The 16,335-nt window shown below is 50.3% G+C and overlaps 1 protein-coding gene across 4 annotated transcripts in view; it reads left to right on the top strand.

Annotated features, from left to right (window-relative positions):
* The window catches only part of DRC7 (dynein regulatory complex subunit 7), a 36,921-nt gene extending 23,112 nt beyond the window's left edge, over positions 1–13,809 (top strand). For 3 of the 4 annotated variants that reach the window (XM_011971819.1, XM_011971817.1, XM_011971816.1), the window contains 11 exons: positions 735–863; positions 4,151–4,223; positions 5,199–5,327; positions 5,489–5,617; positions 7,088–7,308; positions 8,470–8,685; positions 9,246–9,356; positions 9,709–9,819; positions 11,122–11,316; positions 13,284–13,423; positions 13,518–13,809. In XM_011971819.1, coding sequence (XP_011827209.1) covers positions 735–863; positions 4,151–4,223; positions 5,199–5,327; positions 5,489–5,617; positions 7,088–7,308; positions 8,470–8,685; positions 9,246–9,356; positions 9,709–9,819; positions 11,122–11,316; positions 13,284–13,423; positions 13,518–13,611 — 1,548 coding nt within the window. In that variant the 3' untranslated portion in view covers positions 13,612–13,809. The remainder of the gene's footprint in view (positions 1–734; positions 864–4,150; positions 4,224–5,198; positions 5,328–5,488; positions 5,618–7,087; positions 7,309–8,469; positions 8,686–9,245; positions 9,357–9,708; positions 9,820–11,121; positions 11,317–13,283; positions 13,424–13,517) is intronic. The other variant, XM_011971818.1, reaches the window with a different exon arrangement.
* Positions 13,810–16,335: the final 2,526 nt, after the last annotated feature.

Genomic DNA, 16,335 nt, shown 5'->3' with positions numbered 1-16,335 from the left:
TGGGAGGCAGAGGTTGCAGTGAGCCGAGATCACGCCACTGCACTCCAGCCTGGGCAACAGAGTGAGACTCTGTCTCAAAAAAAATAAACAAAATAATAACAAAAAATTGTAGAGGTGGGATATCCCTTTGCTACCCAGGCTGGTCTTGAGCTCCTGGGTTCAAGTGATCCTTCTGTGTCAGTCTCCCAAAGTGCTGGAACTACAGGCATGAGCCACCATGCCCGGCTGTCCACCTGCTTCTTATGTATAACCTCCACGTGTGCCTGCCTAATTCCCTTGTTGCTGGCATGGGTAAAATAAACAGGAGGAAGCCTTTTTTTAAAAACCTTCCGCTTTCTGGGAGGTGCTAGACCCTTCTACCATCAAATCTTGGTGGTTTGTTTTCATTGGCTCTAAGCACTGCCCCGCTGATACGGAAAGACCTACACATCCAGGTCTAGCCCAGGCCAGAGAGCCTCGTGGTCTCTCAGAGAGGCCAGCACGAGATGTCCTCACAGGGAGGCTGAATGATGGGCAGGGAGTTCTGCTTCCCCTCGGGGCCTCAGTTTCCCTGTTGGGATGAGGAGGGTGGGCGTGGACTCTCACAGCCACCTGGGACTGACGTTCTGCTTCTCTAAGCCCTGGGCCCAGGTCCCTTCTCTGCCCTGGAGTAGTCGTCTCCCAACTCCTCATGGAGCAGATGGGGACGTGGTGGCCGTGGGGTGCACTCAGTTGACTGTCCTCATCCCCAACAGGACTTGATCTTTGACCTGGGTGACCCTGTGAGGTGGGAGTACATGCTCCTGGGGACTGATAAGTCTCAGCTGTCCCTGACTGAAGAAGATGACAGTGGGATAAACGATGAGGATGATGTGGAAAATCTGGTGAGTCTCAGCAGCTCAAGAACCGAGGGAATGTGTGTGAAGGCTTCAGGGAGCCTGACAAGTGTCCCCAGCAGCATGTGTGTGGCAGTGGGGAATGGCCCAAGTAGACCAATGATCCGTTCCTCAAAGCAGGAAGGCTTGGGCAATTCCCTTATTTTACAGATGGGCACATTGAGGCCCAGAAAGGCCAGTAACCTACCCAGGACCTCCCAGTGGGTTAGGGAAGGGACAGGACTTGAAGTCAGGTCTTCTTCCCCCCATATCGTCCACCTTGTTCAGGAGTTGCCCTGCTCCTTTGGAAAGATGCCCCTTGCCAGCCTGGGCAACATAGTGGGACCCTGTCTCTACAAGAAAATTTAAAAATTAGCTGACTGTGATGGCATGCACCTGTAGTCCCAGCTACTTGGGAGGCTGAGGCAGGAGGATCACTTGAGACTGGGAGGTCGAGGCTGTAGTGAGCTGTGTTCCTGCCACTGCATTCCAGCCTGGGCAACCCCACCCCACCACAAAAAATAAAAATAAAAATAAATTTAGAAAAAGACAGTTGCAGAGTAGGGTCATAAGACCCCTGGGAGTCCCAGAGCTGGCTGTTCTCAGTTCCATCCCAAGTAGCCATCATGAGCCCCACACGCTGCCAGGCCCTTCTTGTCTATTCTGTCAGTTCCTCTGAAAGTCGTTGGCCAGGGCCTTACCCACATCACCAGCCTCCCTTCTTGGAATTCAGTTTCAGCCTTTATGTGAAATGGAGGCAGAAGGGTCATTTTGTTACAAAAGTAACAAAATGTAGGCCAAGAGTGAAAGTAGGTTGGCCAGGCACGGTGGCTCACACCTTTAATCCCAGGACTTTGAGAGGTCAAATGGAGGCAGAAGGTTGTATTCATAGTAATTCTAATAGGTGCATTCGTCTGGCATCACAAAGCACCACAGATGGGGGTGCTTAAAAGACAGAAATTAATTTTCTTACAGTTCTAGAGGCTGGAAGTCTGAGATCAAGGTGTGGACAGGGTTGGTTCCTTCTGAGCCCCCTGTCCTTGGCTTGTAGACGGCTGTCTTCTCCCTGTCTTCACACTGTCTTCCCTCTGTACAAATCTATGTCCCAATCTGTTCTTATAAGGACATCAGTCATATATATATTTTTTTTTTTTTTTTTGAGGCAGGGTCTCCTCTGTTGCTCAGGCTGGAGTGCAGTGGCCCGATCATAGCTCTCTGCAGCCTCGAACTCCTGAGCCCAAATGATCCTTCCACCTTGGCCTCTTGAGTAGCTGGGACTACAGACAGACACCACCACACCTGGCTAATTTTCGTTTTTCAGAGAGACATGGTCTCGCTATGTTACCTAGGCTGGTCTCGAACTCCTGGGCTCAAGAGATCCCCTTGCCTTGGCCTCCCAAAGTGTTGGTATTACAGGCATGAGCCACCATGCCCAACCAACACAGTCCTATTGGATTAGGGCCCACTCTAATTGAACTCATTTGACCTTAATCACCTCTCTAAAGACCCTGTCTCTAAATACAATCATTCAAACAGTAGGTGATCAAGACAACAACAACAACAAAGAAAACATAAGAAAAATAAATAAAACAAATATAGTCACTTTCAGGGCTTAAAACTTCAACCTATGAATTTTAGGGGGACGCCATTCAGCCCGAAGTAAAAGGTAGCACTCATATGGTCCTTACTAAGCATTGGGATCCATTGTAGCTATTTAACCTGAAGTAACTTGTTAAAATCCCCACAGCCACCTGGTGAGGTGGGCACTGGTATTACCACCTGTGATTAATATGATCCCATTTTACCAATGGGAAGACTCACACACAGAGAGGTTAAGTCACTTACCCAAAGCGACACAGCTGGTAAGTGACAGAGCTGGGATTTGAACCTACACAGTCTGGCTCCACAGTCTGGGTTCTCAATGGTAACTCTGTTCTACCTCCTGGGGCTGCTTGATGTGATGTGCTTGCCACAGCAGTGTAGACCGCCTGAAAAGGGTGCTGAATGTTCTCAGCGTCCTCATCTCCAGAGACTGGGGACATCTCGTGTGCAGTAAATCTGGGCATAGGCGCCCCCTGCTGGTCATGGGGCATGGACCAGCCAGGGCCTGAGAGCCCAGCCCTGCAGGCAGCTGGCTTAGTGCCAGCATGGCTAATAATCAAACAGTTCCAGCTACAGAGTCCTGGTCCACCCTGGCCCAAGAGCCCTCGTTACAGCAAAGATGGACAGAGGGCAACCCAAAGAGTCAGAGCCCAGTCATGGACCCCCAGGAAAAAACAGACCCCCGGTGACAGCCCACCCACCTGGCTGTCTTGGAGATTTTTGACAATACTAACTGCTGACTGCTCACCCATTTTTGTCCCCTGCAAAATGTCACAATTAGATAAGCAGGTGTCAGATGTATGAGCAATGTTTGTGGAAAAAAGGTTTTAAGTTGAGAAAGTCTTATCCAAGTTTCTGTGATTATCTAGTTTGAGGACCATTTATCTAGATCAGGCCTTATTTCACAAATGGGGAAATTAAGGCTCAAAGAGGAAACAATAATAGGCCGGGCACGGTGGCTCATGCCTGTAATCCCAGCACTATGGGAGGCCAAGATGGGCATATCATTTGAGGTCAGGAGTTCGAGACCAGCCTGGGCAACATGGTGAGACCCGCCCCCCCATCTCTACTAAAAATACAAAAATCAACTGGGTGTGGTGGCGCATGCCTGTAATCCCAGTTCCTCAGGAGGCTGAGGCAGGAGAATCACTTGAACCTGGGAAGTGGAGGTTGCAGTGAGCCAAGATCATGCCACTGCACTCCAGCCTGGGCAACAGAACAAGACTCCATCTCTAATAATAATAATAATAATAATAATAATGTCAGCCAGACAGAGTCCCAAGGCCTTTACAGACATTATATCATTTAATCCTCCTAAAAGGTCCGATTTACAGTTAAGAAAACTAAGGCTTAGAGCAGTTAACAGACTTGCCCAGGACCCCTTAGCTGGTCTTGGAGAGAGGGTGGGGCTTGGGCGCCCTGACTCCAGAAACACCTCTCTAATCACGAAGGGCCTGCAGCCAGGGCAGGGGGTGCTGCTGTCCTAAGCCAGGCAGGTATAGGGAAGAGCTCCCTGCCCAGAGTAGACTCCTCCTCTTCCACATCATGAGTCATGCTCATGACCTCCAGTTCCCCTGGGGAAGCCAACGGACCACCTTGGCTTGGCTCTGTTGGCAGAGACAGAGCTTTGACTATAACTCCTGCTTCCAGGCCCTGACCAACACCACCTCCCCCACCCGCTTCTCTCCCATCAGGGCAAGGAGGATGAGGATAAGAGCTTCGACATGCCCCACTCGTGGGTGGAACAGATTGAGATCTCCCCGGAAGGTATTTTCTATCTGTGTGTTCACTTACCCTCTCCAGATCCAGTTCCTGGGCCTCCAGAGAGGTCTGTGGCAGCAGTGAGGCGGGGGGGACACAGCAGGGAATGCCGTGCTCCACACTTCCACCCTTCCCACCTTCAGCTGCACCCTCTCTCCCTCCCTCCTCCCTTCCTGCCACAAGCACTCAGCTCTGACCCCGAGGCCCTGACACCAGTCAGGCACACAGGGCGACGCAGCTTAGTGAGCATGTGTGGGATGATGGCGTGTGGGCGGCAGCAAGGCCTGGGAACCCAGCCCATTCCCCTCTCACACTCTTCTACCCAGAGGAGGCTACGGGCAGTGCCCAGATGGTGCGGGGGGTCTCAGGACCGGAGAGGGGCAGGTAGAGAAGGCAGGAGGGCAGGGACTGTCATGCTCCATGTCAATATCTGCTGGTGCCCACCTAGGGAGCACTCAGGCCTGTGGGGAGGGCATGGGCCATTTCATCGGGGTGGGAAGTGCCAGAGAGGGTGTCATGGGAACCCAGAGGAGGCGCACCCAGCCCAGCACTGGGGCTAGGGCCTGGGGATGGGTGAGCAGAAAGGGGTACCAGAAGTAGGCTAGAGGTCACCTGGGCAAAGTTTTGAAGGATCTGAAGGAGTCAGTCCAACAAGAGGAGGAGGGGATGATGGTGTTTCTGGCAGAGACCTGTACAAGCAAAGGCCTGGCAGTGGAATAGTGTGGTTGGCTGTGGGGGCAGACCCTCTGATGGGGCTCAAATCCCATTCTTGGGTGGATTTGTGCTTCTGTCTGGTCTGAGAACCCCTCTAGGGCTGGGGCCACCCCGGTGATTATTCTCCTCGGCCTCCCTGGATCGGGTTTGGGGCCAGAGGAGTTCAGTACACAGAGAACGGGCAGTGGATGGATGAGTGGCTGGGCAGAGCTGGCCCTCCCTTCCCCCAAACTAGGAAGGATAGACCCCAGCTGACTGTGTCCACAGCATTTGAGACCCGCTGCCCGAACGGGAAGAAGGTGATTCAGTACAAGAGGGCAAAGCTGGAGAAGTGGGCCCCGTACCTCAACAGCAACGGCCTTGTGAGCCGCCTCACCACCTACAAGGACCTGGAGTGTAAGGGGGATTGCTCTGGCCATGGTTCCAGGCCCGCCCAGGGGCGGGGGTGGCTTCTACTCTCTCCGGGGGCATTGCTGGCCTCTGTGTGCCTGGAGTAAGTAGGGGTTGAAGACTAGGGGAGCTGGCCTGGCTGCAGCAAACGTCCATCGGCCCCACAGGTACCAATATTTTGGAGATAAAGGAGTGGTACCAGAACCGGGAGGACATGCTGGAGCTGAAACACATAAACAAGACCACAGACCTGAAGATAGACTACTTCAAACCTGGCCATCCCCACGCTCTGCGCGGTATGTGGCTCCCCTTTCCTGGGCCGGCCAGGAGCCTGGGGTAGAGGCCTCACACACCCTGTGGCAGGTGGTATGTGGTGGGAGGAACCAGCATACATATTACACAGGGGTTCTTGGGCAGCAAGCAGTAGAAGCTGCCCTGCCTCCCTCAGCAAACCCGATGTGTGGGAGGTCAGGGAAAGCTCAGAAAATCTAAGGAAACGTGACAAATGCTCCTCCAGGAAAGCCAAAGGGGGCACCACATGCCCGTTCAGTGGTTGTAATCAGGCCAGAACCTCACCATGAGGTCACACGGCGGAGGCCATATTTAAAGGAGGCAGTGCCGGGCACAGGGTCTCACACCTGTAATCCCAGTACTTTGGGAGGCCAACGTGGGCAGTTGAGCCCAGCGGTTCAAGACCAGCCTGAGCTATATGGTGAAACCCCATCTCTACAAAAAATACAAAAATTAGCCAGGAATGGTGGCACATGCTTGTAATCCCAACTACTCAGGAGACTGAGGCAGGAGAATCACTTGAACCCAGGAGGTCGAGGCTGCAGTGAGCCGAGATTATGCCACTTCACTCCAGCCTGGGTGACAGAGAGAGATCCTGTCTCAAGGGAAAAAAAAAATCCTGACCAAGAAATTTACAAAAGAAAAGTATGGGGTAATATACATTTTTTAAAATGATCAACCTCATTTGGAGGTTGATATTGAAAAAAAGAAACTAATAAGGTCCCTAACCAATAAAGGACCCATCTTATAACCCCCATGTTGGCAAAGATGAAAAAAATGGTACTACTGGGTATGAACAAGTGTGGCAGCAACAGTCACTCTGTGTCACTGTTGATTGGACAGCAAATTGGAACTTTTATGGAGGACAATTGGGCAAAATATTGATAATGACCACAAAACGTGTACGCTTTTGGCTGGGCACAGTGGCTTACACCAATAATCCCAGCACTTTGGGTGGATCACCTGAGGTCAGGAGTTTGAGACCAGCCTGGCCAACATGGTGAAACCCTGCTACTACTAAAAATACAAAAATTAGCCAGGTGTGGTGGTAGGTGCCTGTAGTCCCAGTTACTCGGGAGGCTGAGACAGGAGAATCACTTGAACCCAGGTGGCGGAGATTGCAGTGAGCTGAGATCGCGTCACTGCACTTCAGCTTGGGTGACAGAGCGAGGCTCCATCTCAAAAATTTTGTACACTTTTGGACCCAGCAACTCCATTGCTGATAATTTATTCTTAGCAAATAATGGAGAAGAATGAAAAATGCGCGATGCAGATGTTCATCATGGTGTTGGTAATAATCAGAAAAAGTTGTACACAACCTAAACACTCAGCAATAGGGGACTGGTTCCATAGCTAACCTCATCCATAATGTGGGGCTGTCTTCTCCCTGGGCCTGGGGTTGGGCGATCAAGCCAGCAGCCATACTTCCTAGTGCTCATGTAGCTGTCTCCTCCCACCTCCCGCTCCCCACCCAGTGCACTCGTACAAGTCCATGCAACCTGAGATGGACCGTGTCATTGAGTTTTATGAAACGGCCCGTGTGGATGGCCTGATAAAGCGGGAGGAGACAGCCAGTACAATGACAGAGTACTATCAAGGACGCCCAGACTTCCTTTCCTACCGCCATGCCAACTTCCGACCCCGAGTAAAGAAGCTCGCTCTGAGCAGTGCAGAGTCAAACCCCCGGCCCATTGTGGTAAGAGCTCGCCTGGGCTGGGAACAGGTCGCCCTCCTTCTCTGGCAGCTGATGTCACCTCTGAATGGTGAGAGCCCTGGCTCTGGGGTGGCATTAAGGCCTGAGACATATCCAAGGGCACCAATGATGAACGAAGCATTTTACCAAATGTATTAGTCTGTTCTCACGCTGCTATTAAGAAATACCTGAGACTGGGTAATTTATAAAGAAAAGAAGCTTCATTGACTCAGTTCTGCATGGCTGGGGAGCCCTTAGGAAACTTAGCATCATGGCAGAAAAGTCCTTTTCACCGGGCAGCAGGAGCGTGAATAAGTGCAGAGCAAAGGGGGAAACCGCTTATAAAAACCATCAGATCTCAGGAGAACTCACTCACTATCATGAGAATAGCATGGGGGAAACCACCGCCATGATTCAATTATCTCCACCTGGTCCCGCCCTTGACCTATGGGGATTATTACAATTCAAGGTGAGATTTGGGTGGGAGAACACGAAGCCAAATCGTATCACCAAATGCACCATCCTGGGGTTGTCTGGTGCCAGACTGTGCCCTCAACCATGGGGCCAAGGATGTGTTATTTCCTTATTGTTATGCAAAAATACACACTCATGACTAAACATTTGGAAAACATGTAAGAATGTAGAGAAAAACAAAAATATCTCAGAATGGCATCTCTCATATATTACCATGGATTATAAGTTTGGTTTTGAGAGTTTTTTCTAATGTAATTGAGATAGGGACCTGGGAATTATAGTCCCTGTATTACCCACTTAACATGAAATTGTGCATTTTCCCCTCCATGTCATTACAATTTAGTTGGCAACTGTGTGTAATGGCAGCATGCAAAGAAGCTCTTTCTAGCAGTAAGGGATGTCTAGGGGTCTAGCAATGGAGTAGGCTGCCTGCAGAGGTAGTGAGCTCCCCATCTCTTGAAGTAGGCAAGCAGAGTCTTGAAGGAGCTGAGGAGGGGCCCACCACCATACGGGACTGGAGTGGCCTGTCCCTGAGAACCCACGAAATCCATTGTCTGCTTAAGAGGGGCTATTCCACGTGAATCTCCAAACAACCCCAGACTCCAGGGTCCTGAAGGTCCGTTGCTCCTGCCTTCGGGCATGCAGAGAAATCTCTCACACCCTTATCCTTTGCTTGTTCTCGCCTCCCAGAAAATCACAGAGCAGTTCTTCCGCAACCCAGAGAAGCCCGCGGAGGAGGACGTGGCAGAGCGCGTGTTTCTGCTGGCCGAGGAGCGCATCCAGCTGCGCTACCACTGCCGCGACGACCACATCACAGCCTCCAAGCGCGAGTTCCTGCGGCGCACCGAGGTGGACAGCAAAGGCAACAGGATCATCATGACGCCCGACATGTGCATCAGCTTCGAGGTGGGCATGGGGACCACGGCGGGCAGGGGTCGGGTGTAGGAGGAACCGGAGCTCTTTGTCTTATTCCAGCAACGTGGGAGAACCTGGATGGGCACTGGTGAATCCCGGCCCCGAAATTCATCTTTGCCCCTTGGGAAAACCAAAAGTTCCCATCTGGGGACCCTTCTCTTTGCAGCTCCTCTGAAAATCTTCCCTTTTCTACCAAAAAAAGAGAATTCAGCAGGCTAAGACGACTCCTCATGTTCCCCACTCCTGGTCAGGGCAAACCTCAGATCCTAGGGAGGCTCTGGGGGAGGGGAAGATTCTCACCACCTCTGAGGGGCTAGCCTTCCTAGTCAAACCCTCACTCTCCTGGCACAGTCCCCAGCTTTTCTGAGTCTTCAGTTTCTCTTTTATGATTATCTGTGTTTTTATAAGTGAGAAAATTAAGGCTCAGAGAGGTTTAGCAACTTGCTCGAGGTGACACAGCTAGAAAGTGGCAGGGGTAGATTTGAACCCAGGTGGTCCTATGCGCCGATCATGGCAGCCTCTCTGTGTTACCGAGGTGGTGGTTGTCCCAGGTGGAGCCCATGGAGCACACCAAGAAGCTGCTCTACCAGTACGAGGCCATGATGCACCTGAAGAGGGAGGAGAAGCTGTCCAGACATCAGGTCTGGGAGTCAGAGCTGGAGGTAGGGTCCTATGGGAGAGTGAGCAGGTGGGCGGTATCTTTGTTTTTGAGATAGGGTCTCGCTCTGTAACCCAGGCTGGAATGCAGTGATGCAATGATGGCTGTACATCCCGGGCTCAGGTGATCCTCCCACCTCATCCTCCCAGGTAACTGGGACTACTAGCGCACACCACTATGCCTGGCTAATTTCTTGTTTTTGTTTTTGTTTTTTAACAGACAGGGTTTTTCCATTTTGCCCAGGCTGGTCTCACACTCCTGAACTCATGCGATCTGCCCTCCTTGACTTCCCAAAGTGCTGGGGTTACAGGAGTGGGGGGTGTCTTCATCACGCCCTCCAACACTTCTCATTTCAGGTGCTGGAGATCCTGAAGCTTCGAGAGGAAGAGGAGGCGGCGCACACGCTGACCATCTCCATCTATGACACCAAGCGGAATGAGAAGAGCAAGGAATATCGGGAGGCCATGGTCAGTCCCAATCCCTTCTCCAGGCCCCAGCTTTTCCTAGACCCCCCTGGCCTCCAGGGTGGTGGGGACCATGAGGGATTCTGCTGAGAAACCCTCTGTGGGGGATACGGTTATTGATACCATGCGGTCATCCTTGCTGCCGAGCTGACCGTTTCTATGGTTCATCCCAAAGAGTACCTGGGATTTGGGCAAGGTCTCCCCCCATCCCCAGGGGCTGTAGCCAAGCCAAGGCCTGTGGTTGGGAAAAGAATTAAAATTATGTGCCCACCTCTACTCAGGGCTCCCACTGAGGTTGCACCCTGGGTCAGTGGCCCCAGTGAGCTACCTCTGGCTCCAGGCCTGAGCAATCCTGCTCTCCAGCACAGGGAGGGCATTTGGGTTACACCCTCAGGTTGCAAGGCCCCACCTGGTTTTCAGGGCCGGCTTCTGAATCCCTTTCACCAACCAAGTTGAGATTTCTAAAAATAATTTGGGGATCATGAGGCAGGACGGTGCATCAGATGACCATTCTCAGATCCCAGGGGAAGGTGTCTGCCCCCATGTCTCCAACTTCACCACCCCCTGTCTGCAGATGTAGGACACAGTCCCCAGGGTGGAAAAGAAAAGTGAAGGGAGTTACTGGCAGTTTTTAACTAACATCATTAATAACCACTACCATTGACTGAATAAGCATCTGCTGTGGATTGTCAGGCATCAGGCTGCGTGCTTTACAGACATGATCCTGTCAGATCCTCAGAGAAGGAAACCAAAGCTCAGGTAGAGAGACACAAATTCATGTAAGAAAAAAAGAGTTGGCTGTCACCAGTAAACACAGGTCCAGAGGCCGGGCACAGTGGCTCACACTTGCAATCTCAGCACTTTGGGAGGCCGAGGCAGGCTTATTATAAGGTCAGGAGATCGAGACCATCCTGGCTAACACGGTGAAACCCCATCTTTACTAAAAATACAAAAAATTAGCCGGGCCTGGTGGCAGGTGCCTGTAGTCCCAGCTACTCGGGAGGCTGAGGCAGGAGAATGGTGTGAACCCCAGAGGCGGAGCTGGCAGTGAGCCAAGATCACACCACTGCACTACAGCCTGGGCAACAGAGCAAGACTCCGTCTCAAAAAAAAAAAAAAAAAAAAAACACAAAAACCCACAGGTCCAGAGACCAGCATGCAAGCCCTTCTAAGGCCTGTCTTGGAGGCGCCATGCACTGGGACCTGGCTGTGAGGTCTGGCTTTGTGCTGGCACACTGCTGATGCAGAGCTGGAGAGGTCTCTGCAGTTCCTGCTGATCCAGCTGACTGCCCCTCACCCTTACAGGAGCGCGTGATGCATGAAGAGCACCTGCGGCAGGTGGAGACCCAGCTGGACTACCTGGCCCCATTCCTGGCCCAGCTCCCGCCAGGAGAGAAACTAACACGCTGGCAGGCGGTGCGCCTCAAGGATGAGTGCCTCAGCGACTTCAAGCAGCGGCTCATCAACAAGGCCAACCTCATCCAGGCCCGCTTTGAGAAGGTGCCTCCAGCGCCTTTGTTGGGGAAGGGATCTCAGCATCTGCATCCAGAAAATGGGCCCAGGGCTGTCTGCCCACCACCTCACAGACTTATGAGGGCCTGATGAGGGGGATGAATATGTCAACGCTTGGAGTTTCCAAATGACTGAGTTGTTCCTCCTCACACTTGTTTATCAGATAGGCAAATGGATAGGGAGATGGATGGGTGTATGTATGGATAGGTGGGTGGGTGGGTGGGTGGGTGGATGGATGGATGGATGGATGGATGAATATAGATGGGTAGACGAATGGATGGGTAGATAGATGGATGAATAGGTAGATAGATGGGTGGGTGGATTGATAGGTGGATAGATGGATGGATGGGTGAATGAATAGATGGGTGGGTGGATGGGTGCATAAATGGATGGATGGGTAGATGGATGCGAGGATGAATGGATGGGTGAGTAGATAGATAGGTGTATGGGTATATGTATGGATAGGTAGGTGGATGGATGGGTGGGTGGATGAGTGGGTGGGTAGATGGATGAATGGTTGGATGGGTGGATGGATGAATGGATGAGTGAGTGAGTGGGTGGATGGATGGATGAGTGGGTGGATAGATGGATGGGTGGATGAGTGAGTGGGCAGATGGATGAGTGGGTGAGTGGATGGATGAGTGGGCAGGTGGATGGATGAATGGATGGATGGGTGGATAGATGGATGGATGATTGGGGGATGAGTGAGTGGGTGGGTGAATGGATGAGTGGGTGGGTAGATGGATGGATGGATGGAAGGATGGTTGGGTGAGTGCGTGGGTGGATGGATGAGTGGGTGGATGGGTGAGTGGGTGGGTGGATGGATGAATGGATGGATGGATGGATGGATGCATGAGTGGGTAGATGAGTGAGTGAGAGGGTGGGTGGATGGATGGATGAATGGATGGGTGGGTGGGTGGATGGATGAATGGATGGATGGGTGGATGGATGGATGAATGGATGGGTGGATGAGTGAGTGGGTGGGTGGATGGATGAGTGGGTGGGTGGATGGGTGGATGGATGGACGGATGGTTGGTGAGTGAGTGTGTGGATGGATGAGTAGGTGGATGGGTGAGTGGGTGGGTGGGTGGATGGATGGATGGGTGGATGGATGGATAAATGGATGGGTGGATGAATGAGTGGGTGGGTGGATGGATGAGTGGGTGGGTGGGTGGATGGATGGATGGATGGATGGATGGATGGATGAGTGAGTGGGTAGATGAGTGAATGGGTGGGTGGATGGATGGATGAATGGATGGGTGGGTGGATGGATGAACGAATAGATGGGTAGATGGATGGATGAATGGATGGGTGGATGAGTGAGTGAGTGGGTGGGTGGATGGATGAGTGGATGGATGGATGGGCGAGTGGATAGATGGGCAGTTGGATAGATGAGTGGATGGACGCATGGACGGATGGATGGATGGATGAATGGATGGGCAGGGATGAGTGGAGGGATGGGCAGAGGAATAGATGGGCAGATGGCTGGGTAGACAGAGAGATGGTACATTATAACAACTCCTAGTCCTTGACCCATTTTTGTTGGTCAGGCACACACCATGTAGTTCCCATGCACTACTAAGATTATGTCACTTAATCTTCACAAGGAGCTCTACAAGGGGAGGGGGTAGTACAATGACCCTCATTTTGTAGACAAGAAATTGCAGGTTCTGAAAATGCCAGTAACTTGTCCAGAGCTACATGGCTCTCTCAGTCTTGACCCCTGCTCTGACTTCATAGACATGACATCCCTATAAACATGACCCCACTGGCTCCCACCCAAGATATTTTGTGACCCCTGCCTCTGTGGCAGCTATGGATAGGTGGCTTGTGTGGGTGGGGACAGTGGGGCCAACTGTCATGGGGCTGTCTAGTGACCAATGGGATTGCAGCCTGCAGCCTGGGTGAAGGTCAGCCTTGTCAGCCCTCCTTCTCTGTCCTCCCTATGACCACAGGAGACCCAGGAGCTGCAAAAGAAGCAGCAGTGGTACCAGGAGAACCAGGTGACGCTGACACCTGAGGATGAAGACCTGTACCTGAGTTACTGCTCTCAGGCCATGTTCCGCATTCGCATCCTGGAGCAGCGCCTCAATCGGTGAGCAGGGAGGGCAGGCAGAGAGAACCCAGTAGGAGGCTGGACCACCAGCTTTGTTACCCCTTACCCTCTTTTCTTGCCCCTCTGACTTCAGACACAAGGAACTGGCCCCACTGAAGTACCTGGCTCTGGAGGAAAAGCTCTACAAGGACCCACGCCTGGGGGAGCTCCAGAAAATATTCGCTTGATGTCTCTCCTGGGGCCTCAGCCAGAACTGCCAGAGAAAGGAAACCTCTTCCCTGGAGCCTGGCTCCTGTGTTCCCTCTACCCAGCCAATGCCTGTTTACACAGACACCTGGCCTCACTGCCAGCCCATCTCTCCTACAGCCCTGTTTGTTCCTGCTTCTCTTGATTTTCCTGTAAATAGACACACTCTTAATTGGCCATTTGTGCCTCGCACTTCACAAGCTCCAGCAGCAGGCTTTCTCTTCTTACGTTATCTATAGCCTGGGACCACCTGCTTCCTCCCCTTGGCCCTGTCATTTACTTCCTGTCCTTCTCTCCGTTGGAATGTCAGGTCTTCACAGAACCTCTGCAGATGGTCCTGCAGCCATCTGCAAACAACTGGTTAGATCTCAGTGTGACTAGGGTGACCCACCTCACCAGGTGGGATGGGGAAAGCTAAGATGCATGCCCCAGGATTTGAGGGCTGAATCCCAGATCCTCTTCTTACCAGATACCACTTACCAATCTGTAGAATGGGGTAGCATTGTTGCATTAAATAAGACTTATGGCCAGGTGTGGGGCTTACACCTGTAATCTCAACATATAGGGAGGCTGAGGTAGGAGGATCGCTTGAGCCCAGGAGTTTGGGACCCGCCTGGGCAACATAGTAAGAGAGACCCCATCTCTTAAAAAAAAAAAAAAAAAAAAAAAGAGCCAGGCATGGTGGCATGAGTCTGCAGTCCCAGCTACTCAGGAGGCTGAGGTAGGAAGATCACTTTCACCTACGAAGTCAAGGCTGCAGTGAGCCATGATTGTACCACTGCACTTCAGCCTGAGCAACAGATTAAAATCCTGTCTCAGAAAAACAAAACAAAAAAAAACAAAACAAAACAAACAAACAAAAAAAAAGACAAGACAAGACATAAAGCAGGGAGGCTGGGAATGGGACATAGAAAGCAGTCATTAAATGTTAGCTTAAAAAATAGCCAAAAAACACATGAAATGGTTGTCAAATTCATGAGTCATCTGGGAAATGAAATGTCACAACACCCTCCAGTGTGAAAAAATTAAAAAGTACTGGTGATGTTGAGAAACAACTGGAACTCCTAAATAACCTTCCTAGTGAAAGTATAAATCAGTACAACCATTTTGGAAAACTGCTTGGCATTATCTATTAAAGCTAAACTAAAGCCCAACAATTCTACCCTTAGATTCTACTCCAATCCATCATTCTTCAAGTAAGAATGATGAACAACTCAACAGAAATGTAGATAGATATCTATCTGCCAAAAGGCATGTGCTAGAATGTTCATAGCAGCATTACTGATAATAGCACCATACTTGGAAGTTACCCAAATGTCCATCAAGAGCAGAATGGATACATAAATTGTGGTCTTCAGATATTTTGGGTTGTGTTTAACTGCTTAGGGAGAATGCTACTGGCATCTAGTGCATACAGGCCAGGGATGCTGCTAAACATTCTACAATGCCCAGAACAGCTCTCCACAGCAAATAATGATCTAGCTCCAAATGCCAATAATATTGAGGTTATGGAGTGTATTAGTCTGTTTTCACACTGCTGGTAAAGACATACTCAAGACTGGGTAATCTGTAAAGAAAAAAAGGTTTAATGGACTCACAGTTCCACATGGCTGGGGAGCCTTCACAATCACAGCAGAAGGCGAAAGGCACTTCTTACATGGTGGCAGACGAGAGAACGAGAACCAAGCTAAAGGGAAAATCCCTTATAAAATTATCAGATCTCATGAGACTAATTCGCTACCATGAGAACAGTACAGGGGAAACCGCTTCCATGATTCAATTATTTCCCACTGGGTTCCTCCCATATGTGGGAATTATGGGAGCTACAATTAACAAGATGAGATTTGGGTGGGGACACAGCCAAACCATATCATAGAGTGAGCGATGAAAATGAATGAACTTGCAACACAACTATATGGAATGATATGGTCGAACTGCCTAAGTATAATGTCAAAAGATTCAAGACACAAAAGTACATACTGAATGATTCCATTTATGTAAAGAACAAAAATAAGCAAAATTAATTGGTGATATTAGAAGTCAGGACAACCGTCACTCTTGGAGTGTGAGGGTTAGTGAATAGATGTGAGCATGGAGCCCTGGGAGGGGATTCTGGTTTCTGGTCATGTTCTGCTTTTTGACCTGGATGTGTTCAGTTTGTAAAAATTCATCAACCTTGTACACTTACAATGTGTCCTCTGGAGTGTTTTTAAGTGCTTGTTGTCATGAATCTAATCAAGCCTTTAGTCCTAACTTAAGAAATTCAAGGGAAGAAATGCATTTAAGAAGAACTTCCATCGAACAAGAACTTCAGGAAATTCAGGTAAATGACACTAAAAGGAAACATTCCTAACGTGGGACAATCTACTAGGCAAATGGCCTGATCTCTTCAAAAGATCGATGTCATACAAATAAAAAGTTGGGGACAGAAATGGAAAGAATTTAAAAGAGTCAAGTGTGCTGAATACTGATTGGTTCCTAGTTAGAAAAAAAAGTCATAAAAGGTTTTTGGGATGACTGGGGACATGTGAAAATGGACTGGTTGTTAGAGAATTAAATTTTCTTAGCAGTGGTGATACAATGGTTATGTAGAATAAGGTCATTATTTTTATTTTATTTTATTTTTTTGAGACGGAGTCTCGCTCTGTCGCCTAGGCTGGAGTGCAGTGGCAGGATCTCAGCTCACTGCAAGCTCTGCCTCCTGG

This window comes from Mandrillus leucophaeus, unplaced genomic scaffold (assembly GCF_000951045.1).
Source record: "Mandrillus leucophaeus isolate KB7577 unplaced genomic scaffold, Mleu.le_1.0 Scaffold125, whole genome shotgun sequence".
In the NCBI taxonomy this organism is placed as follows: domain Eukaryota; kingdom Metazoa; phylum Chordata; class Mammalia; order Primates; family Cercopithecidae; genus Mandrillus; species Mandrillus leucophaeus.
This window is presented reverse-complemented; position numbering and strand designations above follow the sequence as displayed.